Source organism: Lepus europaeus, chromosome 18 (genome assembly GCF_033115175.1).
Source record: "Lepus europaeus isolate LE1 chromosome 18, mLepTim1.pri, whole genome shotgun sequence".
NCBI lineage: Eukaryota > Metazoa > Chordata > Mammalia > Lagomorpha > Leporidae > Lepus > Lepus europaeus.
The window spans coordinates 22,165,191-22,184,017 of NC_084844.1; the positions used below are offsets into that span (position 1 = coordinate 22,165,191).

An 18,827-nucleotide genomic window follows, 5' to 3' on the forward strand; every position below is an offset into this window, starting at 1 on the left:
AGAACTACAAGTAAGGAGCGGTGTATTGAGAGAATGGGAGGAGTGCTTTGGCACCTACTCTCACACAATCAATCTAGAATGCTGAGGACCGTGTCCTGGACACTTGCTCTCCTATAACTCAGCATCTGTCAGCGCTCCCATTACCAGGTGCTATTTCCAGAGTCCTGGGGTTAGGGGGAGGAAATGGGAGGGGCGGAAGTGGAGAGGCTGAGGGAAGCCCAACCGGCTCCTCCCCCAGCCCAGCTGCAGTTCCAGCTTTTAGCCACTCAGAGGCTCCCGAGCTCAACCACAGCCTCAGAGTTAGGGAGGGAGAAAGAAAGCAAAAGAGCCGCCAGAGGACAGCTTGGGACTTCAGGAATGACCCTGCGCAGAGAGGTGACCCAGGGGTCACCTGCACGTGGCTGTTCGGAAAGCACACAACCTCAGCCTTTCTCTCCCAAGGGGGAGATGTATGATGTATGGCGCTGGGAACTGTCTCCTCTTGTCCCCATCCTCTTCTCGGTGGTCATTTCCTTCCCTCCCCCGTCCTTATGGTGAGAACCATTGCCCAGCCTGTCCGAGTCCTGAGGAATGCTGTCAGCCTGTCTGGGTGCCAAGCTGTGGACTTCCTGGGCTTTGGGGTGGGACTTGGCCCAGGGGAAGCCCTTTGGACGGAGAACCACCCAGTGCTGCCTAGCCTGCCCACTTTCTCTGCTAAGCAAAGGGTCCATCTATCATTCCCTGTCACCACCACCTAACTTCCTCCTCCCACAATAGGATTTCCTTGCCAGAGCAAAACATCCACAATCGGAGGGCAATGGTCATCCTCTGACATGTGGCTTACAGCGGGTGAGAGGGAAAGCACCTACTTCAGACACTGCTTCCCGGTTCCAGAAGCAAGAAGCTGGAAGGAGGCATTCAGTTGCTAGGGTCCCAAGGTCAGGGGCTATAAATGGTAATCTGCCCCTTGGGACGTCTCAGAACCCTTGAGTCCAAAGAAGCACACGGTCTCTATACAGTTAAGCCTGGGAGTTTGTGGGTTTCGGCATAGCTAACCTCTACTCAGCCTCCATTTCCCTGAAATAAATCAGCTGAAATCTTAACTCGTTCTTCTACATTGGGACCAAGAAAATCTTTCCAGCCTACTGCAGTAGACGGGGAGCAGGCAGAAACCACTCCCAAGCCTCCTGGAGAGTGACCAGGCCTGTCAGGGACCTCTGGCTCCTGTCTAAGGGGCCACTACTCAAACATGTTTCTGAATTTGGAGACAGAGGGTCTTCGCTACTATCCACAAATGAGAGTGAGAATTCAGTCCTGTGGCGCCCCCTGTCTCACGGCCCCTCAGTGCCACTGCTGCGGCCTGACGTCATCATCTGTAGACCTGTGCCAGATTCCCAAGTTCCTATCTTGAAACCTCAGCCCCCACACCCAGGGCCTAGGGGAGAGCTGATGTAGGTCACTGCAGCTGAGCCTGCAGGGCTGTCTGCTCCTTGAGCCCAGAGCCTTTCAAGCACAGAAAGGGAAGCTTGCAAAGATGAAAAAAAAAAAAAAAAAAAAAGGCGCTGTAAGAATCAGAGGGGGGAGCATATTGCTCGGAACACGAAGCAAGGAGAGACAAGGGACACCTAGTCAGATCTGAGACAGTAGCAGCTCTGCTCCTGAGGGCTGGCGGTGATGGAGGGCAGGACAGAGGTGAGGGGCTGGGCCCTCCTCCCTTCCCTGGTTTTACCCCCTCCCCCTCCTAGCCAACACCCTCCTTCCCCCTGCCGAGCTCAGTTTGTCTTTGTAAGGGAACCCTTTGGAGCTGCTGTCCATCCCCCATTCTCCAGGCTCAGGTTTTATTCTCAGGAGCCTTTGTGATTTGCCTTAGAGACCCTCTGCTTCCTCTGGCCACAGTGGCTGGGTCTCAGGAAGCTGGAGTAGGCCAGCTGTCTCCGCCCTCCCCTATTGAAAGACTTTTCCTGCTTGTTATCTGTGAAACTCATTTTGCCCAGGGAACTTCCAGCTCTCTGCAGCCTAATTCCTTTTCTTGGCTCTCCCCACCCGTGCCTCTGAGATATGAAGCTGTGTGTATGGTCCTCATACTGTGTTAGTTGTGCAAAGGGAGTCAAGGGCCTATGGCTGTAACCAGCTTGGGGATCCCCGTGGCCAACAAAAAATAGACAAGGGCTGGTGTCTACTTCTGGCCTTAAAACGATTTGAAGCACAATCAATTGTTCTAATAGGAGCCCCGAGACGGAAGAACAGTAGGTAAGACAGGGGAAGGATAAACAATTACCATCCTAGCCTTTTCCCTTCCTTTCCTTCTTCCCCCAGGACCGCCCGGCAGCTCATTATCCCACTTGCCCCGGTTTCTAGAAGCCTTGCACACGGGAGGCCCTGGGTAAATGCTTTCTATGCTGAGTCAGCTTAAATCTGGCGATGCTCTCCAGCTGAACTTTGAGATGAGCGGCACAGAAGCGGAAGGAGGCTACTTCCCCAGGTCCTGGACAGGATTCTTCTCCTCCAGGACCAAACACTAGGGAGAGAAGACCTTGGATGGTGGTGGCCAGATTGCAGCGTGCATCAGAACACACACCCCCTCCAGGGGCGGGGGGCGCTGAGCTCTGCCTCCAGAGCTTCGCCAGCCTGGGGTCAGGCCTGAGAATGTGCACTTCTGGCATGGTCCCAAGGTGATGCTGGAATTGTCGTCTTAGAAAACCCCAGCCCCTACCCCAGTGTTCACCGCGTGGACCTAGATGATTCCAATGTTATAAAGCTTAGGAGGAAGAAACAGGTGAGGGCTGTGAGCACGTGGCTTCTGCTTAGTCCCCCATCCCCAGAATGTGTGTCCAGGGACCTAAGACAGATGAGGCAAGGGCAAGCCTAAGTCAGTCTCAGACTGATCATCCATTCTGTCTCTTTTTAAACGGTCCATTGACTCCCTCCTTATTGAAAGTCACTTCCCAAAAACATGTTTTGCAGCAGCGAGGGAGCACTAGGAATTTCCTGTGGCGCGGCAGCACCAGCGCTGGGGAGGGGTGGAGGCAGTGCTGAGCGAGCACCTTCCCTTGGCTCGGGCAGGGCCACGTGCCCCACCCCCTCGCTCGCACATGTCTGCGCCGCCGCCGCCGCAGCAGCCGGGCTGTTTATGAGCGAGTTGTTGTGGTAGAAATGGAGCAGGCTGCACATGCCCGGGCCATGTGACCCCGGCAGCCCGCGTGAGCCTTGCGCCGGCACAAACACACGCAGCCCTGTCCTCCACGGCCGCCGGAGAAACGGGAGGCAGGAAGGGGAAGGAGTGAAAGGGCACTGGGCTCCCTGCTTGTCTCCCAGCCCTTTATCCTGCTTCTGTCTCCTGTCTTTCCCGAGCCCAGGGAAGCAAACACTCAGCAAAGAAACATGGTTTCTAAAGGACACATGCTCCTCCCAGGTCCCCCCCTTTTCCTTTATACAACCCAGAGCCCTAGGCCCCCAAAGAACAAAGGGGATCCCAAGCCAAGAGCACAGACTGGCCCACCCCAACCCTGCTGCTGATGGGCTGATGGCAGCCCAGAGCCAAGGCTTGCTTTCCCAGCAGCCTGGGCTCCCCTAATATGCCACCCTGTCCCCTCTTTCTAGGAAGGAGGATGCCACATATGCAGGCAGCAAGGGTCCACTCCAAGATTAAAACAAGAACTCAGGGATGTGTGGGGTCAGGGACACGAACCAAGGGTTCCACCGCAGCAGTGGTCCCTGAGGTTCCTGCACACGGACAGGAAAATCCCTCTGCTGCATGTTGATGGGGAGGAGCTGAGGGCTGGGGAAGATCTAGAAAGGCCTTCATACCAACCTCCGTCCTGCTGGTGAACAAATATGAGCGCAAGACCCAAGTTCAGCCTCTCCCACCCGCCCAGCACCCTAACCCCAGATCCCCCACTGGCGCTTTGCTCCCGCCCCCGCCCCCCTCCTCCACCGCCTGTGACCCCGTTCTGAGCCGCAGTGCCTCTTGCTGGGATGTGAGACTGTGCTGGAGTCAGGCGGACAGTAGGTTAGCAGGAACAAGCACATGAAATGAGCACGACCCACATTTCCTCGTCGCACCAAAACTTCGCAGATCCTGCATTGCAGAGCTAGCGCTTTTTTTTCCCCTTCCTAATCTCTGCTGGGCCCCTACACACGTCTGCATTTTTGCAACCAGCACAGATTTTTTTTTTTTTTTTTCCAGGGTGCAAACTGCGCATTCTAATGAGCCAGAGCTCCTTCCTGCAGCATTGAAAATCTCTTTGGCAAATTGCTTCTTCCCCCTCCCCCCCTTCAATTTAGAAGAGGGGGAGGGATCCCAAGTTCCAAAGTCTCATCCTCTCTCTCTTCTCCCTGCCTCCCTCCCCCAAGATACTGCAGTCTTTCCAGCCCAACTAACAGCTGCAGACCAGAGGAGAAGGGTGGGAGGAGGGAAAGTGAGCCTTGTTCTCCTTTCCACGCAGGCTGGGCTGGCGGGTGGGGGCTGCTTCCCCCGCCCCCGGCAGCCCATGGCACCCCCCTTTTCCTCCTCACCCCAGCCAGTGTTTATGTAAGCCTCGCAGAAGCTACACACGGCCCCTAACGTCTGCCCAGGCTGCAGCTCCTCTGAGGTCCGTCCTGCTCACGAGGACTGTCATGAGTCTCTGGCCTCCCCAGGCAGCCGTACGGAGATCTGTAGAGGCCCAAGGAACGGGGAGCCGGCAGATACAGAGGGTTGGAGACGGAGCACAGGGTAAGGGCTGGGCATGGAAGCAGGAACACAGATACCCCACTAACAGCACTGTGCCTGCACACACACAAACACATACACACATTCCCCTGCATCAAGGACAGCTGGTGGGCAGGTGCAGGGGCTCGGAAGATGACATCACCAGTGGGCTCCAGCAGCAGCATGGCAAAAATTGGAAAGGAGGCCTTGGCTTTGTGTGAGCTGCATGCCACTGCCGCCTCCCCATGAGGAGGCTCCCCGTGACAGAAAAAGGGTCCTCTGAGGCCCAGGTGCCCTCTCCAGGATCCCAGGGTGTGGGTGGGATCCTAGACTCTTGAGAGGGGGGCCTCAGGGCTCCCCAAAGCACCTGCTGCAGCAGCAGTGGCCCAGGATGGTGGCCTTTGGGAGGGCTGGTTACAGAAGGGCACACTGCTCAAGCAGGAAAACAGGAGGCGGGATACTTCCTTGGAACCTTTCACACAGCTTGTCTTCAGTGACCTTTCACACTCTTTCAACCAATCTGTTCTTATTACGGCCCCTTGGAGGAAGCACCATGGGACCTATCCATTCCCCTCCCCCGATCACCAGCTGCAGACCCCAAAGTCAGGGATTTCAGGAAGAGAACAGAGTCCAGATGCCGGCTTTAGTTACTCACCTCTCCAGCATGTGGGAGTTTTCTTGCTTCTTTGTTTTTTAAGATTTCTTTATTTGGGGACTGACGTTGCAGTATAGTGGGTAAAGGCGACACTTGTGACACTGATGCTAGTATCCCATGTGGGTGCCAGTTCAAGTCCTGGCTCCTCCACTTCCAATCCAGCTCTCTGCTAATGTACCTGGGAAAGCAGTGGAAGATGGCCCAAGTGCTTGGACCCCTGCATCCCCGTGGAAGACCCAGAAGAAGCTCCAGTGTCCTGACCTCAGCCTGGCCCAGCCCTGGCTGTATGGGGAGTGAACCAGTGGATGGAATCTTTCTCTCTCTCTCTCTGCAACAGCTAGGGCTGGGCCAGGCTGAAGCCAGGAGCCTGGAACTGCAGGCTGTGTCTTCTAGGTGGATGGGGGTGGGGTGGGGAGGGCAAGCACTTGAGCTATCTTCCGTTGCTTTCCTAGGTACATTAGCAAGGAGCTGGATTGGAAGTAGAGCAGCCTTGACTTGAACCAGCGATCACATGGGACGCTGGCATCACAGACAGCAGCTTAACCCATGGTGCCACAATGCTGGCCCTTGCTGGTTTGGTTTTTGTAGCCTACCCTGGCCCCCTTTCACCTCTACAGCCAGGTGAGAGGCATGTAGGTTGGAGAGAGGGAAGAGTTTAAGGGAAGTGTGTTTGGCATTCAGACAGGTTCTGAGAAGCTGAGGTCCTTGTGGGGCCAGAACAGAGGGAGCTTTAGGCTCCTGTTCTCCGTGATATACCTTGCTACCAGGCACCATCAACACTTGGGAAATGCTAGAATCGGACATTCCCCATCGGGGCATTATTCTCTCTAGGGAGGGCAGCCTTGCTTGTGAAAAATGTCATCTTTAGGACCCTGGGATTGGATCCCCCACACTGCCACTTTCACTGTGACAGTGGTAATGGTTCCTTCAAGAAATGGCTGGGGGAGCTTCAGCCCTTCCAATCATCTCCACCAACTCCGCCATTCTTTTCTGGGACACCTTCTCTGCCTTCCGTAATGTGCTGTGTGCAGCTTCAAGACGAATCGCCTAGTATCTCTGGCGCCCTGGGCAAGTTAATAGGCATAACCAAGTGTGCTTCCTCATCTCTAAAAATAAAGAATGCAACCCACAGCATAGGGTGACTATGAATATTAAGTGAGAGAATGTGTGTAAAGCCCTTAGCACAATGCGTGGCATACAGTTAGTGCTTAATACATATTTATTATTTCCTTTCCTTAGAAAAAGCCAATAATGAGGTAGAGATAGACTCAGGCAAAACACTTCCATGGAACCCAGCCCTGGCTCACGCCTCACCCTTTTTTCTCCATTTCCCGCAAAGAACAAGTTAGCTCAGCCTTGGCTCCTCCCTCTGGCACATTCTCCCTAAGACATCAAGGTTTTGGGTGGGATAGGGAAAGTAAGCTGGGCTTTCAGAGACCAGGAAAAGGACCCAGGAGGCCAGGGAACGAGTCTGCCCAAGCACATGGCGGTTCCCTGGTTCAAGGGCATCCCCAGGGTTTCTGTCCCAGGTTTGCTTCACCTGGGCAGACAGGTTTTTACTGTGGGCAATGATTCCTTGGTGAGAAAGGAGGGGGATGGGAATGCACCTCCTGAAGCCTGACCTGTTTTCAACAAGGATCCACCCTCAGTCAGTCAAGCAGTGGGCCCAAGATGTAGGCCACCACGGATTTGCACTGGGCGTTGCCCTGTTACCCAAAACAACCTCCTGACAAGGAGAAGAGATCCCAGAACGCACACACCCATGTATTCTCACAACATTTGCACTCACATAAACACTCAACCTCACCCTCGCAATCCTACACTCACACACTCACACTCTGGCCGGCGTTTAGAGCTCTCAATCCCTTTCCTTCTACTCAGTCTCTCTTGTCCTACCCAGTCCAAAGAATCTAGGAGAATTAAATACATATTTGGAAACACACACACACCCCTAAATGGTGAGATCAGTTCCCAGAATACTCTGGGATTCTGATGGAATCCCATCAAGGAAGTCTGTGCAATATGGAGCCAGATACATTCCTTGTTGTGCCAGGGCTTGGAAATGCATCTGCAGTCTAAGCACTGTTACCAAGAGCCCAGTCTCAGGGTGGGCATTGGGTGCAGCAGTTAAGATGCTGCTTAGGGGGGCTAGCTCTGTGGCATAGCGGGTTAACACCCTGGCCTGAAGTGCCGGTATCCCATATGGGTGCCAGTTCAAGACCCAGCTGCTCCAGTTCCCATCCAACTCTCTGCTATGGCCTGGGAAAGCAGCAGAAGATGGCCCAAGTGCTTGGGCCCCTGCACCCATGTGAGAGACCTGGAAGAAGCGCCTGGCTTCAGATCGGCACAGCTCCAGCCGTTGTGGCCAACTGGGGAGTGAACCATCAGATGGAAGATCTCTCTGCCTCTCCTCTCTCTGTAGCTCTGACTTTCAAATAAATAAATAAATCTTTTTTTTTTTTTTAAATGCTGCTTAGGCCGGCGCTGCTGCTCACTAGGCTAATCCTCCGCCCAGCGGCGCCAGCACACCGGGTTCTAGTCCCGGTCAGGGTGCCGGATTCTGTCCCGGTTGCCCCTCTTCCAGGCCAGCTCTCTGCTGTGGCCAGGGAGTGCAGTGGAGGATGGCCCAAGTGCTTGGGCCCTGCACCCACATGGGAGACCAGGAGAAGCACCTGGCTCCTGGCTTTGGATCAGCGCGGTGCACCGGCCTCAGTGGCCATTGGAGGGACGTTTCTCTCTGTCTCTCTCTTTCACTGTCCACTCTGCCTGTCAAAAAAAAAAAAAATGCTGGCCAGCGCCGTGGCTTAACAGGCTAATCCTCCGCCCAGCGGCGCTGGCACACCGGGTTCTAGTCCCAGTTGGGGCGCTGGATTCTATCCCGGTTGCCCCTCTTCCAGGCCAGCTCTCTGCTATGGCCCGGGAAGGCAGTAGAGGATGGCCCAAGTCCTTGGGCCCTGCACCCACATGGGAGACCAGGATAAGCACCTGGCTCCTGGCTTCGGATCAGCGAGATGCACTGGCCGCAGTGGCCATTGGAGGGTGAACCAACGGCAAAGGAAGACGTTTCTCTCTGTCTCTCTCACTATCCACTCTGCCTGTCAAAAAAAAAAAATACTGCTTAGTGTGTTCGCATCCCATATTATGGTACCTGGGGTCAAGTCCTGGCTCTGCTTCCAATTCCAGCTTCCTGCTAATGTGCACCCTGGGAGGTAGTAAGCAATGGCTCGAGTACTTGGGTCCCTGCCACCCATGTAGGAGACCCAAATTGAGTTCCTGGCTTCTGGCTTCAGCCTGGCCCAGTCTCAGCTGTTGTGGGCATTTGGGGAGTGAACCAGTAGATGGGAGATCTCTGTTTGTGTATTTCTATCTCTCTGACTCTCAAATAAATTTTTAAAATTTGAAAAATAGTTTGAATTTGGCTATGGGAGGAATGGTGTGTGTGAGTGTGTTTGTGTGTGTATAGACGTGAACTGGAATGTTCAGCTGATAGAACAAAGAGAGGATGTGTTTAGATGCACCTGTTGGCTTAAGGTTAAAGCTGAGATCAAAGAGAGGCCAAGATTCCACTCCAGGCCCCCAAGGGCCAGACAATCCAGGCTTCCCCTGGGGACCTCTGTTTTGGTGGTTTGGGATCCCATAGTCTCTGCCCTTCTCCCAGAGAGAAAGAAGCAGAGTGGAAGACTAAAAGCTTCTGGAGCCAAGGAAGAGCCCTGCCTTTTCGTTCTGATTCTCTCACTACTTGTAGAAGACACACCCTGAAGCTGCTTCTTTGTCAGGGAGAAAAGGAAAGGTCTTAGAAGACAGGCAGAGGCAGGAGGGAGCCGAGGGAGCCCCCTTCCCTTGCCTCCGCTCTCCCAGCCTTCGCCTTCATGCCACACACAGACTGCCAAACAAGCCGGCTTCTTGCCAAGAGCTGGGCTGACTGAATCCCAGCTCTCCCTGCCTCCGCTTCCCCCTCCTCCTCACTGGTGGGGAGGGAGTCGTGACTGCTGGCCCTTCCCCTGCAGGCACAGACCCTCTGCAAGCAGGAAGGAGACAGGGCAGCAAACAGAGCAGTGGGCCTCGGGGCTGACGCGGGGCAGTCGGAGGGAATGTGTTATAGGGAGATGGACGGTTTGCTAAGTGCCCTGACAGGTACCTGGGCTCTGGCCCTGGCTCTGATGGAAGAGTCAGGGGGTCAGCAGAGAGCAGACAGTCCAGGACAAGGTCGCTCACTTCCCAGCTTTCCCTCCGGAGCCCACTGGGAGGAGGGAGAAGGGGCGGAGGCTGAGCTCAGAACCAAGTTTTCCTGAAAAGCCTCTTTCCTTGTTTGTCCTAGCCCCTCCCAGTCCCTCCCACGCTCAGCTCCGCGGCAGCTTCTCAGCTCTGCGCCCACGGGCCAGGGCAGGCCAGGGATGAGCCCCACTGTCAACTCTCCCCCACTTTTTTGGGGAACAGGGAAACAAAGGTGAAGCCCAGCCCACACTTGGGAGCCCACCTGCTGCGGGTTATCAGTGGTCAAACCAGCCGCCCAGTTGGCCTCACCCGCACTCACTACCCAGCGTCCTCCTGCCTTGGTGCCCAGCAGTATCCCATTTCGTTATCTCTTTGGTGGCTGTCATGTTTCCTAGGCATCCATCAGTGCTGCCCCAGGAGCTGCCTGTGTACAAGAGAAGAGCTTCCTGTGGGAAGAAATGCTGGGGCTGAGGAAGCAGCAGGAGGGGTGGGAGGCTCCGGCTGGAATGGCTGCTGGCTCCCACCGCTCCATACAAGCCAAGCCCTCTGAACAGGACAGACCTCTGGTTGAGACCTGTTTTTCACACATGGGGCAGTTGCTGCTCTGAAGGAAGATGCTGGTTGTTATGCAGCCGGGTTCAGTGTTTTGCTTGCTCTTCTACCCATATCCCTGAAGTTCAAGGTGGCAGATGAAACTAGCAAGGAATGGCTGACCCTGGGCCGGCGGCTTCTTCCAAGCCTCATTTTCCTCCTCAGTAAAAGAAGGGAAGATGGAGATCGTCCTGGTCCCCTGAGTTACCGTTTGTAATCCACAGCTATCCTCAACCCCTGAGGGCTGGGGGTTGTCACTTTGCCCCCAATATTTGGGGGCCTCAAAGCACTTTCACCATAAAGTTCCTCTCTGTTGCTGCCCCCCCCCCACACACACACACAAAGGGAAATGACTCACCCCAAAGTCACCTCGAGTGGGTGGGATGGTGTCACACAAGCAAACAGGGAACCCCTAGGGGCATCCCCACCTCTGAGGCACTTCTTTCCCTAAGGGTGGCCTTCCTCCGGGGAGGAGAAAAAGGATTGCATTTTCTTTCCTCTCAGACCTCGGGTCCGCAGCAGAAGGCAGCGTGACTCCAGAGAAATCTCCCAAGCCTGCTTCTCCCCCTCCTCCCCCGTGCCAACAGTAACCTCAGGAAGAGGTCAGTCCCGCAATCACGTGAAGCACTCACGTTTGCAAGGTTTGCAGAAAAGGCCTGTTAGCTTTGATCTCCCAGGGCGCAGCCAAGCTGGCCAGCCCCTCCCCAGGAATTCACATGCCCTTGCCATACAGGCTTTCCAAACACGCCACCCTGACTCTTCAGCGCACTCCACCCCACTCTACTCTCAGCTCCTCCCCGGTTCCTGCAAGCGCTGTTTGCTAGGCAGAAAGAGGAACTACACGCAGTCCGCCCACTTTGTCCCTGGACTACAAATCCCGACAGCCTCGGCACTGCGCAGGCGCACGGCGCTCAACGTGCCGGCTGCTGGAAAAGTGTGTCACTGGGGCACGAGGCGCTCCCTGGGATCACATGGTACCTGCTCCAGTGCCGCGTGCGGCCCGGGAACCCTGGGCTGCTGGCGCCTGCGCAGAGCACTCTGTCCCAGGGAAAGGCTCGGGCAAAAGGCGGCTGAGATTGGCAGAGTGAAATATTGCTGCTGAGGGAACGTATCGGGGCACACGTCTCGCTTCTTTGCGCCTGGGTGCCCCGTTTCTCCCCATCACCTACTTACTTCCTGGTTGCAGCCTCTCTCCCTCTGGGACGTTTGCACTGGGAGCTCTAGATTCGCTACCCTGCAGCGCTGCGGAGCCGGCAGGCAGTGGCACTCGGTGCACTGCAGAGACCCGACCCTCCTGGCCGCCTTCTAGCCAGAGCTGCCGCAGGCTGATTCCCCCCTAAACACTCTCTCTGCTCTTCCCATGCAAAGCAGAGCTCCGTTGCCTCGGCGTCCTATCCTTCACGGCTGCAGTCGGGCCACCCCAAGACCTTGCTGCAGGGTGCTTCGGATCCTGATCGTAAGCCTCGAGGTCCACTCTCCGCCCTCAGTCAGTGCCCGGGGGGCGACAGCGGCGATCGCAGCCTCCAGTTCGTATCAAGGTCCGGTTTGAATGACCGCTGTCAGCCGGTGAAGACATGACAACCCTGGACTCCAACAACAACACAGGTACTGCGATTCCCCTGCGGTCATCTTTTCTCTGTCACTGTCTCCCCTACCTCCATCTATGCCTTCTAACAAGAGGAACTTTATAAGGGTCTGGGGACTCCGTTGGCCCCGCGGATTTGCTAGCGAGATGAGCGGGATCTAGGGTAGGACTTCCAGGGCGGATTGTTGGTGCTGGGAGTGCGCTTGGGAGCGCTCTGAGTCCTGGAGCACCCCCTGAGCCTGAAACACTCGAATCCTGGGCAGGAGGGAGTGAAGACCGGAGACAGGTGGTGACTTGAAGAGTTTAGGGGGCCTGGGAGCTTTGGGGCGATATCCCGAAATGCCCCACCTGTGCACTCTCTGCAGCTGCGGTATTTCTGACCTCGGGAAAAAGACTGCTTCTCTCCTCTTTCACCCTTCCTCTAGTTCTCGCAGGCTCCAGGGACTCTGACAAACAGTGGAGGATCCGGGCTCGGGGCAGAAGGGGCAGGGGGAATGGGTTGGCGCTCTCTGGGGGAGCCTCAGTGACAGAAGGGAGCGGCACTGGAGGAGTCCGGAGCTGGGTGCTCGGCCCCAGGGAGGGCACCCACGGCGCCCGGGCCGCCAGGAGGGCTCACATGGCCACAGAGCCGGGCCCACGTGCTGCATTTGTTTTCATTCAGCAGAAGCCGTGGCCGCCACCCCATTGGTCGCTGCCTCCCGGCCCCGTTACATAATGAGCTCCGCCCCCGGTTGCCCTGGCAACGCGTGTTCCCCGGCTCTCCTCCCCTAGGTTGTCTCCGGCCCAGCTAGCTCTCCCGGCCCAGCCTCGGACCCGGCGGCCGGGGAGGGGCCGGACGACGGCGGGGCCGCCGCTCCCCGCGGACGGGAAGCGGAGAGGGCGGGGCCTAGAGTTCCGGGGTTCCTCGTTGGGGAGCCACGTGCGAGAGGCACACGTGGAGCTGGGACGTGAGGCCGGCTGAGGGCCGGGCTCCCGCCCCGCCCTGCAGAGATCTGGGTGAAGCGGGGCTGACTCACCGCCCCCGCCTGCCTCCTTTTCCTGTCGGCTTGCTGGGCCCCTCCTCCTCCCCCGAAGAGGGGTGAGATGGAGATCCCTGACCTCTCGTGGCCTCGTGTTTATGTTCCCAGAGGGAGCTCCCACCCAGCCACCCTTCTCCTTTCTTCCCTGTGTGTGCGCGCTTGCCTCGCTGTACTGTGTTTAGCCTCAGCTTATCCACATAGCAAACTTTGCTTTCCTTAGTCCTGCAGGCAGCGTCTTCCTTCACCCCCAGTCTACCTCCGTAGAACTTCCCACTTCCCGGAAGCAACGACACCCCAGATCCCTAGCGGGATACCTCACTTTCACCTTCTCTTTTCTTTCCCCGCTCGGGGGGGGGGGGGGACACTAAAAGCCAGAGAGGGGAGTTGATTCCCTTCAGCTCACAAAGCAGGTTGGCGGGGATAGATCTAAAAGGAGAGTTTTTGGAGCATACCTCTCCCTCCCGGGTTGTAGTCACTTTGAGGTGACAAGTCTTACTCCCCATATGGGGATGAGTAAACTAGGTCAGGTTCATTACCACCAAATAAATATCCCATCCCCCACCTCAGCCCTGAAACTGTAGGAGCTAATCTGTTGTGCAACTATTTTACAGGGAGCTGAGTTCACCCTGACCAACCTTGAGCTATTTAAGGGCTGCCCTGCCCAGTTTAGTGTGTGTCAGTGGGTGAGCAAGACATGTGCCTCTGCAGACACGGTGGCATGGCATGTGTCAGCTCACACGTGTCCCGGGAGCCTCCCTTCTCCCACCCCGCCCTGGGCAGGCAGGTCACCTTCTTCTGCTAAGACCAAGGGAGCAGGGCCACCTGATTGGCAGTGCAACCAGAGGACCAAAGTCCCTGAGTGCCCAGAGACCCAAGGTCATCACCACTCGGAGATCTAAAATGGGGAAATCCAGAGCCGTGGGCCGGGCAACATGCACTTCACGTCTGCATTGCACAAACTGGCGTCGCTCAGTCTTTCCTGGGCTCGGAGATAATGCATCCACTGGGATGCTCTCAGAGGCCAGGCGAGTCAGGCTGGGCAGGTTCCCCTCCTTCTGGACCTGCGGAGAAAATGTCTCCCCATTTAGTGGGCATGTGACTGTCTTAATTATTGTGACATTGCCACTCTGTTCACTCTTTGCTAGCCACTCATCTGTGGCCCCTGATCTCATCCCCAGAATGGTCTTGGTATTAAAACCAGCAGCCGTTTGTTATTATTATTATTATTATTATTATTATTTTGTTGGTGGGGACAGAGGGCACTGTGACAAGTTCTCAGCTGCTCAGCCTATCCCTAGCTCTGCCACTGTCAGCTAAGTAAGTCATTAGCTGTAATTACTGTTTCCCAAGGAAGGTGCCTAGGGCAGAGAGGCATCCGTGGGAGGTGCCCACAGGGGTCACACCTCACACCCAGAGTGGAAGCCGACTGCGTTCTGCAAAGCACGGTGGATGCTGGCATCCCATGGCATGTCCAGTATGTATCGAGGACTTGCTTATCAGCCCCAGCAGCATTTGGGGAAGACTGGTGCATGCTCTGGCACCAGAGACGAGGCAGCCGACACTTTTCCTTGCATTCTCTTCACCAGGTGGCGTCATCACCTACATCGGTTCCAGTGGCTCCTCACCGAGCCGCACCAGCCCCGAGTCCCTCTACAGTGACAGCTCCAATGGCAGCTTCCAGTCCCTGACCCAAGGCTGCCCTGCGTACTTCCCACCATCACCCACTGGCTCCCTCACTCAGGACCCAGCTCGCTCCTTTGGGAGCCTTCCACCCAGTCTGAGTGATGACTGCTCCCCTTCTTCTTCCTCATCTTCCTCCTCCTCCTCCTCCTCCTCATCTTCTTTCTATAATGGGAGCCCCCCAGGGAGTCTACAGGTGGCCATGGAGGACAGCAGCCGAGTGTCCCCCAGCAAAAGCACCAGCAACATCACCAGTGAGTAGATTGCCAGCTGACTTGGGGGCAGGAAAGCCGGCGAGGGCTGGGTTGGACTTGGTTTCCATGTGGCTGTTACTCTCAGGGCCTCCCCTGGCCTTGGGGATTTCTCCTAGAGCTGCCCCTTCTTCCCACTAGAGCTCAACGGCATGGTGCTGCTGTGTAAAGTGTGTGGGGACGTCGCCTCGGGCTTCCACTATGGCGTGCATGCCTGTGAGGGCTGCAAGGTGAGGCGGGCGCAGGGCAGGGGCAGGCTAGCGGATGGCCTCCCCAAGGAGGTCACAGGCCCAGACCAGGATGGAGATGCTCACTAGGCGCTCCTGCCTTCCAGGGCTTTTTCCGTCGCAGCATCCAGCAGAACATCCAGTACAAACGGTGCCTGAAGAACGAGAACTGCTCCATCGTCCGCATCAATCGCAACCGCTGCCAGCAGTGCCGCTTCAAGAAGTGTCTCTCCGTGGGCATGTCTCGAGATGGTGAGGCCACATCCCGCGTCCCCCCCCCCCCCCCCCCCCCGGCTTCTGAGTTCCTCGCTGCCAGTCCCACAGTGAGACACTCCGTACCACGAACTCATCCGCATGGAGGGTGCCCATGCGGTATCCTGTTTGCTACACACTGTTCCCATGGGTCCCCCTGGCCACCCCCTGCCAGTCGTCCCTGCTTGGGAAAACCCCTTGACATGCGTGGCCTTGCTGGTTTTGGTTTTAACATGGGACGGACACACACACACACACACACACCCAGCCTGCAGGGTCCTGCCCTTTCAGGAGGAAGGAAGGAAGGGATGTGTGTGAGTGTGTGTGAGAACGTCCTGACACTGCTCTCATCCTGTCACAGCCGTGCGTTTTGGCCGCATCCCCAAACGAGAGAAGCAGCGGATGCTTGCAGAGATGCAGAGTGCCATGAACCTGGCTAACAACCAGCTGAGCAGCCAGTGCCCGCTGGAGAACTCATCCACCCAGCACCCCACCCCAGGCCCCATGGGCCCCTCGCCACCACCTCCTGCTCCAGCACCCTCAGCCCTGGTGGGCTTCTCCCAGTTTCCTCAACAGCTGACGCCACCCAGATCCCCAAGTCCTGAGCCTACCGTGGAGGATGTGATATCCCAGGTGGCCCGGGCCCATCGAGAGATCTTCACCTATGCCCATGACAAGCTGGGCACATCACCTGGCAACTTCAATGCCAACCACACATCGGGTAGCCCTCCAGCCACCACCCCGCATCGCTGGGAGAATCAGGGCTGCCCACCTGCCCCCAACGACAACAACGCCTTGGCCGCCCAGCGTCATAATGAGGCCCTGAATGGTCTACGCCAGGCCCCCTCCTCCTACCCTCCTGCCTGGCCCCCTGGCCCTGCCCACCACAGCTGCCACCAGCCCAATAGCAACGGGCACCGTCTATGCCCCACCCACATGTATGCAGCCCCGGAAGGCGAGGCACCTGCCAACAGTCCACGGCAAGGCAACTCCAAGAATGTTCTGCTGGTGAGGGCATGGGGTGAGGGAGGAGGACAGGGGGGTTGGAAGAATGAACTTGGCCTAGGGCAGGCAGCTGGGTGTTCCTGGAGGCTGAGTGTGGGGATATCCTCTTCCCAGCCCAGCAGTCTAGGCTCTGCCTGGGAACCCCTCATCTCCACCTGGCACCTGGCTGCTACTTTACATGAAATGAAAGATCAGTCCTTTGCAACCACAGCCCTAGCCTAGGCAGAATCTGGGGCCCAGCCCTGCAGAGGAAGCCTGGCTGACACTCCCCTCTCAAATGCCTTCCTCCCCCAGGCGTGTCCCATGAACATGTACCCCCATGGACGCAGTGGCCGAACCGTGCAGGAGATCTGGGAGGATTTCTCCATGAGCTTCACGCCCGCTGTGCGGGAGGTGGTGGAGTTTGCCAAGCACATCCCTGGCTTCCGTGACCTTTCACAGCACGACCAGGTCACTCTGCTAAAGGCTGGCACCTTCGAGGTGAGTGACTGCTTGTGCTCCCTGCTCTTGACCTTGGGAATAAAGGTCCAGCAGGAAGGCTTGGTGTCTGGGGTAGGCAGGGGCTGCAGAAGGCTTTGCGACCCCAATGTCTTTGTTGTTTCTAGGCTGATAGAGGGGCAGTGTCACTCCCACTCCTGCCTCTGGGACTCCTGACATCGCCACCAGAGGCTAATCACAACCCATCACATTAAAATGTACACAGCAGGGTCCACAGTGGCATGGCCCCCATTCTAGACAGGGGGCAGTGAACTTCAGGAAGTGCCTTGCTCAAGGTAGCAGGTAGTGACAGCCTGCATTGAAACTCAGATTGAGGCCTGTTGCATTCCAAAGTCAGTGGGATGTTCCCCACCCTTCCACCAGTCCCCTTCCCTCCCCCCACATTACTCCTTCAAAAACACACTTGCAACTGAGAAATCTAAGGTGGCATCACTAAACCCTTTGGCAAACTTCGGGGGCAGTTTGGCAAGGGCTCCTGCCACCCCTTCACCCACGATGACCGACTCGCCCATCCCCTGCCTTAGGTGCTGATGGTGCGGTTTGCGTCCTTGTTCAACGTGAAGGACCAGACAGTGATGTTCCTGAGCCGCACCACCTACAGCCTGCAGGAGCTGGGCGCCATGGGCATGGGAGACCTGCTCAACGCCATGTTCGATTTCAGTGAGAAGCTCAACTCCCTGGCGCTTACCGAGGAGGAGCTGGGCCTCTTCACCGCGGTGGTGCTGGTCTCTGCAGGTAGCTCAAGCTCTGGCCCGGCCCGCCCGCGGGGAGGAGGCAAACGCAGTTGGATTCAACACACCTTTTATGGAGTACCTACCCTGTGCCAGGCCCTGCACTGGGCACTGGCGATACAGACACAATTCAGACACAGTCTAGCTTGGGAAACAGACTCATGCCCGACTAATTATAAAACAGTGAGATAAGTGTCACAGTAGAAGCATGGACCAAAGAAGCACAGACGACTATTTCTGCCTGGGCAGCTGGGGAAGGAGGTGACACTTGAGTGAGGCCTCAGAGGACAAGTAGGATGTTGCCAGGCAGAGAAGGGGGGAAGGGCATCCCAGGCAGAGGGAACTACAGAGCAAAAAGCAAGGGAGCCCGGCCAGGTTTAGCCTGTTCAGGGAGGGAGAGTGGTCTGGTGGGGTGGGCGGTGGCCAGCCCTGCTGAGCTCCCGCCCCCAGCGCCGGCAGGCGGGACCTGCTGTGGGGCAGAGGCCTGGGAGAAGGAGTTGCAGGAGTTGCGGCTCCTCCTCCTCCCCTGGCGGCCCTTCCCCCGGGGGGCCGGGCTTCAGGGGGAGGCTGCCTTGCCTGCCCGGTCCTCCTCGCAGCCCTCCGGGTCCTCGTCAGAGGAGCTCAGGGAGTCTGCCTCACTGCTGTCGTCTTCCCCACAGACCGCTCGGGCATGGAGAATTCCGCTTCGGTGGAGCAGCTCCAGGAGACGCTGCTGCGGGCTCTTCGGGCTCTGGTGCTGAAGAACCGGCCCTCGGAGACTTCCCGCTTCACCAAGCTGCTGCTCAAGCTGCCGGACCTGCGGACCCTGAACAACATGCATTCCGAGAAGCTGCTGTCCTTCCGGGTGGACGCCCAGTGACCCGCCCGGCCGGCCTTCTGCCGCTGCCCCCTTGTACAGAATCGAACTCTGCACTTCTCTCTCCTTTACGAGACGAAAAGGAAAAGCAAACCAGAATCTTATTTATATTGTTATAAAATATTCCAAGATGAGCCGCTGGCCCCCTGAGCCTTCTTGTAAATGCCTGCCTCCCTCCCCCATCACTGGACCCCCCCCATCCGCCCCTATTTAAGCCACTCCCTCATTCCCACCCTTCTCTCGCCCCCTCCCCCTCTGGTTCTGTTCCTGTCTCAAATCCAATAGTTCCGAGCTGAGCTGACTTCTGTGGTGTGGTGTGCTCGTTTGGGGGGTGGGGTGGGACTCTTGCCAAGGCTGGGGGGGGACACCTCTCCATCTGGTCAGTATCGGGGGGGTGTACTCTGCCAGCAGATGGGAGGATATAGGGAAACAGCACGCAAGTCTAAGGGGGGTGCCCAAGGGGGTGATTTTCATCATATATTTATTACATAAATATATAGTAAAATAGACGAGCAACAATTACCATAAAAATATCTTTCTTTAAAATCCTGACCCAAAACACAACGGGGTGAAAAATCGCACATAACAGACAT

At 56.7% G+C, this 18,827-nt stretch overlaps 1 protein-coding gene across 1 annotated transcript; it reads left to right on the forward strand.

Moving 5' to 3' along the window:
* Positions 1–11,151: 11,151 nt before the first annotated feature.
* NR1D1 (nuclear receptor subfamily 1 group D member 1) lies at positions 11,152–18,535 on the forward strand. Its single transcript, XM_062175349.1, has 8 exons — positions 11,152–11,735; positions 14,321–14,668; positions 14,807–14,895; positions 15,000–15,144; positions 15,506–16,152; positions 16,444–16,629; positions 17,172–17,382; positions 18,038–18,535. Exons 1-8 carry the CDS (start codon positions 11,705–11,707, stop codon positions 18,235–18,237), a joined length of 1,857 nt encoding a protein of 618 aa, XP_062031333.1. The 5' UTR covers positions 11,152–11,704; the 3' UTR covers positions 18,238–18,535.
* The last annotated feature ends 292 nt before the right edge of the window (positions 18,536–18,827 follow it).